This window comes from Colobus angolensis, unplaced genomic scaffold (assembly GCF_000951035.1).
Source record: "Colobus angolensis palliatus isolate OR3802 unplaced genomic scaffold, Cang.pa_1.0 Scaffold67, whole genome shotgun sequence".
Lineage (NCBI taxonomy): Eukaryota > Metazoa > Chordata > Mammalia > Primates > Cercopithecidae > Colobus > Colobus angolensis.
Window position 1 is genome coordinate 7293436 of NW_012120376.1, and position 9085 is coordinate 7302520.

The following is a 9085-nucleotide window of genomic DNA, read 5'->3' on the forward strand; positions in this document are numbered from 1 at the left end:
AGCTCCGTCTCAGGAAAAAAAAAAAAAAAAAAGAAGTTTATCAAGCCCAGTATTAACACTTTGGGAGCAAGAGAGCAGACTGACCTCTGCAAAATGAGATCAGCGTGAGTTTGGTGTAGTTTGGGTCTTTTTATGTGTTTTTTTGGCTGCCTAATCTCTAGCCAATGTCTGCCTTTTTGATTGATGGGTGTGTTGCTTAGTGCTTGCCTGCTGCCTCAATCCCATAATTTTAAGTACGTGCATGATATTCAGTCCATATGCATGAGTTTTGATGAGCTGATTATCATACGGGGTATGATAAGGACAGGTTTTTCTCTTTGATGCATATGCCTTGCCCTGAAGAACTGCCCCTTGCTGGTTTGGTCTGGATCCTGCCGGCCATGGGGTCCTTGCTTGCTTCTCTTACTTTTTGTTTTGGCCTGCTTAACTTCTGCCTCTTATCTTGCTTCTTGCTCACCTACCCCTTCACCTTGCTTCAGCTCTCATGTTCTTACTAATTCTGCCCTTTATCCAACTTTGAATTCCCTTTACTATTATCCTGCCTCATTTTCCCTATTGTGCTGCTTCAGTTACAGTGAGCCATGGGACCACAGACATGCGCCACCACACCTGGCTAATTACAAAAAAATATTTTTGGTAGTGGCCAGACACTGTGGCTCACGCCTGTAATCCCAGCACTTTGGGAGGCCGAGGTGGGTGAATCACCTGAGGTCAGGAGTTCGAGACTCACCTAGCCAATGTGGCAAAACCCGGTCTCTACTAAAAATACAAAAATTAGCCAGGCCTGGTGGCTCATGCCTGTAGTCCCAGCTACTCAGGAGGTTGAGGCAGGAGAATTGTTTGAGCCCAGGAGGTGGAGGTTGCAGTGAGCCGAGATCGCTCCACTGCACTCCAGCCTGTGACAGAGTGAGACTCTGTTTCAAAAAAAAATGTTTTGTAGAGATGGGGGTCTCACTTTTTTGCCCAGTCTGGTCTTAAACTCCTGGGCTCAAGTGATCCTCCTGCCTTGGCCTCCCAAAGTGCTGGGGTTACAGATATGAGCTGCCATGCCCAGGCTGAATTTTTTTTTTTTTTGAGACAGAATCTCACTCTGTCGCCTAGGCTGAAGTGTGGTGGCTCAATCTTGGCTCACCGCAACCGCTGCCTCCAGGCTCAAGCAATCCTCCCGCCTCAGCCTCAGCCTCAGAGTAGCGGGGACTACAGGCACACACCACCACATCCAGCTAATTTTCTTTTCTTTTTTTTTTTTTTGGTAGAGACGGGGTTTCTTTTTTTTCTTTTTTGTATTTTTAGTAGAGACGGGATTTTGACATGTTGTCCAGGCTGGTCTCCAGCTCCTAGACTCAAGCAATCAACCTGCCTCAGCCTCCCAAAGTGCTGGGATTACAGGCATGAGACATCATGCCCGGCCGATTTTTAAAATAGTTGTTTTCACCAGGGAGAGCTGGAATTCCTGTTGAAAACTCTTATTCCAGTTCCAGTGAATGTGGGCCCAAGGCTGCAGGCTTGCCTTGTGAGCCCTGATCTGAGAGCTTACGATAGATTGTCTAACCCATTTTTTCCTCTGCTTTGCATGTTGCTCCACAGCCTGGTTTTGTCAAAACTGCAGAAGGGTTAGAACTGGAAGTCCTGAGTCTCTTCCATTACCTCTTCTTTTCTGGCATCTCCAGGACCCCTTCTTCCCTATCTCCTTTCTCCTCCTCTTTTTTTTTTTTTTTTTGAGACGAAATCTCGCTGTGTCACCCAGGCTGTAGGGCAGTGGTGCTATCTCAGGTCACTGCAACCTCTACCTCCCCAGTTCAAGCGATTCACCTGCCTCAGCCTCCCAAATAGCAGGGATTACAGGCGCCTGCCACCACGCCCAGCTAATTTTGTATTTTTAGTAGAGATGGGGTTTCACCATATTGGCCAGGCTGATCTCGAACTCCTGACCTCAGGTGATCCACCTGCCTTGGCCTCTCAAAGTGCTGGGATGACAGGGGTGAGCCACTGCGCCCAGCCTCTCCTCCCTTTTATTTTGGTAGCCAGCAGGGATGGTTGTTACAGCCTCTTATTTTTGCCTTTCAGGTAAAGTGGTATGTTGAAAATAGAGGCTTGGGTCCTCTGCTGTGGCCATTTTTACAAATACTGAATTTTAGATTGGTCTGCGCTGGAGGAACCAAGATAAAGGGGGTAGCAGGCAGGACTGTGTGAGGTTATCTGTCTGGGAGCCTTCCCAGATGTGGCTTTGTCTCTGCTATTAGAAGACTTTATCATTTTGTACCTTTTAGTGCCAAAGTATGATTTTGTGCCTCCTTTTGAAGAGTATGTGCTGATGCAGCATGTTTATAGCTCTGTTGTCTATTTTTGTCAGCTTCCTTGGAGAGAGGACACAGGGAGGCCCTTCAACGTGTGTGTGTGTGTGTGTGTGTGTATGCATATGTGTATGGGCATGCTTATGTGCACATGCACACAGTAGTCTTTCTAAAAAAGCTGGATGTATCTTTGCAGAGAGTCAGGGATTTTATACGCTGAACCTACCTCACTGGAGCCCAGGTTTCAGGGTCTGCAGGTGCCTGAGAAAGGATGACAAAAGGAAGTCTCCTTTCAGTTCTTCTGCTCACTCAGTGAGTGTTTTACTGCCTCAATTTATGGCTGGGCTGAACAGTTAGAAAATAATTTTTTTTTTTTAACGGAGTCTCCCTCTGTAGTCCAGGCTGGAGCGCAGTAGCACGATCTTGGCTCACTGCAAGCTGCACCTCCCAAGTTCACGCCATTCTCCTGCCTCAGCCTCCTGAATAGCTGGGACTATAGGCATCCGCCACCAACACCCGGCTAAATTTTTGTATTTTTAGTAGAGACAGGGTTTTACTGTGATTAGCCAGGATGGTCTCAATTTCCTGACCTCGTGATCCGCCTGCCTTGGCCTCCCAAAGTGCTGGGATTACAGGTGTGAGCCACCGGGCCCAGCCAATGCCCAGCTAATTTTTGTATTTTTAGTAGAAGATGGGGTTTCACCATGTTGGCCAAGCTGGTCTCGAACTCCTGACCTCAGGTGATCTGCCTGCCTTGGCCTTCCAAAGTGCTGGGATTACAGGCATGAGCCACCACACCTGGCCTACAAAAATGTTTTAAAAGGCCAGGCATGGTGGCACATGCCCAGTCATAGCTACTCAGGAGGCTGAGGCAGGAGGACTGCTTGAGCCCAGGAATTTGAGGTTACAATGAGCTATGATCATGCCACTGTACTCCAGCCTGGGCAACAGAGTGAAACCCTGTCTTTTTTTTTTTTTAAGGGAGATGATTCTTTGTGAGAGAGTGATAGGAAATGTACCAGTTTCTATTCACTCCCTTTCTTCACCTGTTCTGTTAGATGCTGATTTCTACTGAGATTACCAAGGTTTAAGAGTAACTTTGGAGAGGAGAGTGAAGGACCTTTCTCTACACATTCTCAGTGTCTCAGAAGCCTCAGGGCTCCTGGGATGTATTAGATCCTTGGTGGAATCACTGTATGGCCAGAGCTCAGTTTTTTAATTCCTGTGGTGCGTCAAAGCTGTGTCTGCATGGAAGAGCCACAGAAAGTGGAGGGTGACAAGGTTTGAGCAATTTATTTTTTCCGGAGACTCTGTAGACCAGGCTGGAATGTAGTGGTGCAATCACAGCTCATTGCAACCTCGGACACCTCAGCTCAAGTAGTTCTCTCGCCCCAGCCTCCTGAGTAGGAGGACTACAGGTGTGTGCCACAACACTTGGCTTTTTGTACAGATGGGGTCTCACGATGTTGCCCAGGCTAATCTTGAACACTGGGACAAATGATCATCATGTCTTGGCCGCCTAAAGTGCTGAGATTATAGGCATGAGCCACTGTGCCCCGCCAGGGTCTAACAATTTTATTTATTTATTTATTTATTTTGAGACAGAGTCTCTCTCTGTTGCCCAGGCCAGAGTGCAGTGGCATGATCTCGGCTCACCGCAACCTCTGCCTCCTGGATTTAAGCAATTCTCCTGCCTCAGCCTTCCAAGTGGCTAGGATTATAGGCATGTGCCACCACGCCTGGCTAATTTTGTATTTTTAGTAGAGACAGGGTTTCTCCATGTTGGTCAGGCTGGTCTCGAACTCCCAACCTCAGGTGATCTGCCCGCCTCAGCCTCCCAAAGTGCTGGGATTACAGGAGTGAGTCACCGTGTCTGGCCAGGGCAGGTGCTTAATTCATAGGCTGGAGCCTCTTTGGTTTTGATCAGGTAGAAGCCATAATTTAAAACTTTCCCTGGGACTGAGAGCAGAACTTTTGGTCGTGACAAAAGTCAAACATTTGAGGATCTTGTTCAGAATATTCTGAGCATTAAGGCCTTCTCCTGTTCCTATCTTCTTTTCAAGGAGAGGACCTTACATTTTTTATCTTTCTCTATCTCTGCAGGCCTCGTCATTTCTGTCTCCTGTTTCTCCACTTCCTTCTCTATTGGTTGGTCCACTGATGTATGGACTTGCACATGATGAACTGTGAACTTCTAGCCACATGTAGTGCCCTCGGGTACTTGGAGGGAGACACTTACCACAAGGAACCAGATTGCTTAGGTAAGTACCTTTTTGAAGAAACAGGAAAAAAATTCGCTTGAATTAAGGAGGTCTGTTGAATTTCTCAAACCATGGGTGTGAAAATCATGTGGGTCTGGATGGAGCTTCTTCCAAGGTTCCACATGCATGTTTTGTTCTGTCTCTGAAGAGAGCGTGAAGGATCTGATCCGCTATTTGAGGCATGAGGATGAGACACGAGATGTGCGGCAGCAACTGGGGGCAGCCCAGATCCTACAGAGCGACCTTCTGCCCATCCTTACCCAGCACCGACAGGACAAGCCTCTCTTTGATGCTGTTATCAGGTTGCCTCCCTAGCTTTTAAACTTTCGCCACCTGCCAGCCTTTGGTGTTTGAACTGATAGGTCTGGCGTTTGAACTGGTAAGGAAACTTAACAACTTCTCTCTCTTTCATTGTCTCCCAGACTGATGGTGAACTTGACACAACCAGCGTTGCTCTGTTTTGGCAGTCTGCCTAAGGAACCCAGCTTTCGGCACCATTTTTTGCAGGTGCTAACTTATTTGCAGGCCTACAAAGAGGTGAGGCTTTCCTTTGGAGTCCCTGGGGTGGAATATGGGGCAGTGGGGAAGAAGTGGATGACTGCTACTTAAGATCCAGTTCCCTATTTCACAGGCCTTTGCCAGTGAGAAGGCTTTTGGAGTCCTCAGTGAAACCTTGTATGAGCTGTTGCAGCTGGTGAGTCTTCACCTTACAGGAGCCCATGGGACAGCACTTTGCACCTTCTCCGGGTAGAGAAGGAGATGCTGAGATATGGTCCCAGTCCTTGGGGATATGGTTAGTCCGATCCATAGTCTCTGGCTGCCTCATTACTGTTTGAACTCTCTTTTTAATCCTGCTTCTCTTCTGTGCCTGGTCTTCCAGCCAGGGTACATGCTGCCTGCCTTCCACAGGGAGTCTCTTCCTCTTGCTCTCTTCTGATTAGGGCTGGGAGGAACGGCAGGAGGAAGACAACCTGCTAATTGAGCGGATCCTACTGCTGGTCAGAAATATTCTCCATGTCCCAGCTGACCTTGATCAGGAGAAGGTGAGCGTCTTGGGTATTCTGTGTTCTTGTGCATGATTAGGTTGAGCTGCCCCCCCTTTTTTTTTTTTTTTTTTTTTGAGACAGAGTCTTGCTGTGTCACCCAGGCTGGAGTGCAGTGGCATGATCTCGGCTTACTGCAAGCTCTGCCTCCCGGGTTCATGCCATTCTCCTGCCTCAGCCTCTGCTTCCTGAGTAGCTGGGACAATAGGCACCCGCCACCATGCCTGGCTAATTTTTTTTCGTATTTTTAGTAAAGACAGGGTTTCACCATGTTAGCCAGGATGGCCTCAATCTCCTGACCTCGTGATCTGTCCGCCTTGGCCTCCCAAAGTGCTGGGATTACAGGCGTGAGCCACCATGCCTGGCCAAGCTGCTCTTTCTGGGCTACTCTGTCCTCTGACAAGTCTGGGAGAGGAGGCTTGGTCAAAGAATGAGTTGGAGAGCTTCAAGGCAGGGCAGTGGGATTGAATGAGCTCCCTTTCTACCCTCACCACTTACTGCTCAGAAGATTGATGATGACGCCAGTGTCCATGACCAGCTTCTCTGGGCGATTCACCTCAGTGGCCTGGACGACCTGCTCCTCTTTCTGGCCAGCTCGTCTGCTGAGCAGCAATGGAGCCTACACGTGCTAGAGATTGTCTCCCTTATGTTTCGTGACCAGGTGAGACCCTGGCCTATTGTCGGAGTCCCCTCCACCCATGTACTTTTCTGCTATACAGCCAGAATTGCTCTTGTGATAACGGCTGCATTATTTGGGGAAGGCAGGTGACAGCGGGAGTAGCCATGTCTTGAGTACATGTAGTACCCCCTTATTCATGGTTTTACTTTCCTTGATTTCAGTTACTCACAGTCAACCGTGGTCTGAAAACATTAAGTGGAAAATTTCAGAAATAAACATTTTAGAAGTTTTACACTTGTACATTGTTCTGAGTAGTGTGATGAAATCTTTTGTCCCTGTCTGTCCTGAACAAGATGTGAATCATCCCTCTGCCCAGCATATCCACACTGTATACCCGCCTGTTAGTCATGTACTAGCCATCTTGGTTATCAGTTTGAAAAAACATAATAGAATGTGTGTGTATATATATGTATACATGTTCTATTTTTTCTGATAACGTATGTATATAGAACATATATACATTCTATAAAACATAGAACGTACATGTTCTATGTATATGTGTATACACATACATATATATATATGTGAATGTGTACATATATATATTTTAGTACTGTCTGCAGTTTCAGGCATCCAGTGGGGGTCTTGGAACATATCCCCCCTCAGATAAGGGAGAACGACAGCACAGTGCCCCATTAATGGGGTTCTATTTTGTTCACTCTTTGCATGCCCAGTAGGCGTGAACTCAGGATAAGGAATGATTGTCCTCTTGATTCTTCCCTCTTTGTTCCAATCTAGAACCCCGAGCAGCTGGCGGGAATAGGGCAGGGATGCTTAGCTAAGGAGCGGAGTGCAGATGTTGCAGAACTGGAGGTGTTGCGCCAGCGAGAGATGGCAGAAAAGAAGACTCGAGCCCTCCAGCGAGGCAACAGGTGAGTGACAGAGAGGCAGATTCTTGTTCCTACATCATGGAATGCTGAGGGCATAGGAGACAAATTCTAAGGTGGGGTGATTGAGTAACATTTTAGTTTAGTTTTTTTTTTTTTTTTTTTTGAGACAGAGTTTTGCTCTTGTCACCCAGGCTGGAGTGCACTGGCACGATCTCTGCTCACTACAACCTCTGCCTCCTGGGTTCGAGCGATTCTTCTGCCTCAGCCTCCCCAGTAGCTGGAACTATAGGCGCCTGCCATCATGCCAGGCTAATTTTTGTAATTATAGTAGAGTCAGGGTTTCACCATGTTGGCCAGGCTGGTCTCAAACTCCTGACCTCAGGTGATCCTCCTGCCTCGGCCTCCCAAATGCTGGGATTATAAGTGTGAGCCACCGTGCCCGACCAACATTTTGTAGTTTTAATTTGCTCCAAGGTGCTGATGATAGAGAATGGAGATAAAGTTTCCAGAGAACTAAAGAATCACTTTGGACCTCTTTGTTTCTTCTGCAGGCATTCTCGATTTGGGGGCTCGTATATCGTCCAGGGGTTGAAATCCATTGGGGAGAGGGACCTCGTCTTTCACAAAGGCCTTCACAATGTGAGTATTCTTACATCTGGAGTGGGAACATTGTGGAGTTGCATAGCTTAAGCAGGGTAATCATCTTGAGTTCTTGGCTGGGCCTGATGGCTCACACTTGTGGTCCCAGCACTTTGGGAGACTGAGGCAGGAGGATTGCTTGAGCCCAGAAGTTCAAGATCAGACTGGGCAACATGGCAAGACCCTATCTCTTAAAAAAAAAAAAAAAATTAAAGGTTGGGTACAATGGCTTATGCCTGTAATCTTAACACTTTGAGAAGCCAAGGAAGGAAGATTACTTGAGCCCAGGAGTTCGAGACCAGCCTGGGCAACATGGCAAAACCCTGTCTCTACAACAAGTAAAAAAAAACTAACTGAGCATGGTGGCACCCGCTTGTGGTCCTAACTACTCGGGAGGCTGAGGTGGGAGGATTGTTTGAGGCCAGGAGTTCAATCATTGCACTCCAGCCTGGGTGACAGAGCAAGTTCTCGTCTCAAAACAAAAACAAAAGTTAGTTTCTTCTGAGAAAATTGACAAGAGCTGCAAGGGGAAGGTGGTAGTTAGAAGTAATTCTAATCCCCCAACCGACACCCCCAGCTACGAAACTACAGTTCAGATTTGGGAAAGCAGCCGAAAAAGGTGCCTAAACGTCGCCAGGCCGCCCGAGAGCTGTCCATTCAGCGCCGTTCTGCCCTCAATGTGAGGCTCTTCCTCAGAGACTTCTGCTCTGAGTTCCTGGAGAACTGTTACAACCGGCTCATGGGATCAGTAAAGGTGAGAACCTGTGAAGGATATGGAGATAATCAGGAATGGAATAGACAGGTGATGATGCAGCTGTTGGTGGGTAAGAGGTGGGGAGGAGCTTGGGGAGGCTGCCCCTAGAATGTGGACTAGTAGGTGGGAAGCATATATAGTTAGGATGTCCCTGAGAGATAGTGAAAATGCCAGAAGTGAGTGGGCTCCTGGCATGACAAAAGAGGCTCTGGAAAAATTGCCTCAGAGGGAGAGGAAAGGGAGAACAGGAGAAAGTTGGAAATTGTGGATCCTAGAGTATTATGATAGCGGTGGCCCAGCGTGGTGGCTCACACCTGTAATCCCAGCCCTTTGAGAGGCCGAGGTGGTGTATCACTTGAGGTCAGGAGTTCGAGACCAACCTGGCCAGCATGGTGAAACCCTATCTTTACGAAAAAAAATACCAAAAAAAAGCCGGCATGATGGTGTGCATTTGTAGTCCCAGTTACTCGGGAACCTGAGGCAGGATAATCACTTGAACCTGGGAAGCAGAGGTTGCAGTGAGCCGAGATCACACCACTGCACTCCAGCCTCATCATGACAGAGTGAGACTGTCAAAAAAAAAAA

The 9085-nt window shown here is 47.6% G+C and overlaps 1 protein-coding gene across 1 annotated transcript in view; it reads left to right on the top strand.

Annotated features, from left to right (window-relative positions):
• TIMELESS (timeless circadian clock) overlaps window positions 1–9085 on the top strand; it is a 44728-nt gene that overhangs the window by 19469 nt on the left and 16174 nt on the right. The window contains exons 2-10 of the mRNA XM_011926204.1: window positions 4398–4555; window positions 4704–4857; window positions 4978–5092; window positions 5187–5249; window positions 5497–5598; window positions 6104–6259; window positions 7016–7149; window positions 7659–7746; window positions 8324–8500. Of these exons, the coding sequence (XP_011781594.1) occupies window positions 4459–4555; window positions 4704–4857; window positions 4978–5092; window positions 5187–5249; window positions 5497–5598; window positions 6104–6259; window positions 7016–7149; window positions 7659–7746; window positions 8324–8500 (1086 nt within the window). The 5' untranslated portion in view covers window positions 4398–4458. The remainder of the gene's footprint in view (window positions 1–4397; window positions 4556–4703; window positions 4858–4977; window positions 5093–5186; window positions 5250–5496; window positions 5599–6103; window positions 6260–7015; window positions 7150–7658; window positions 7747–8323; window positions 8501–9085) is intronic.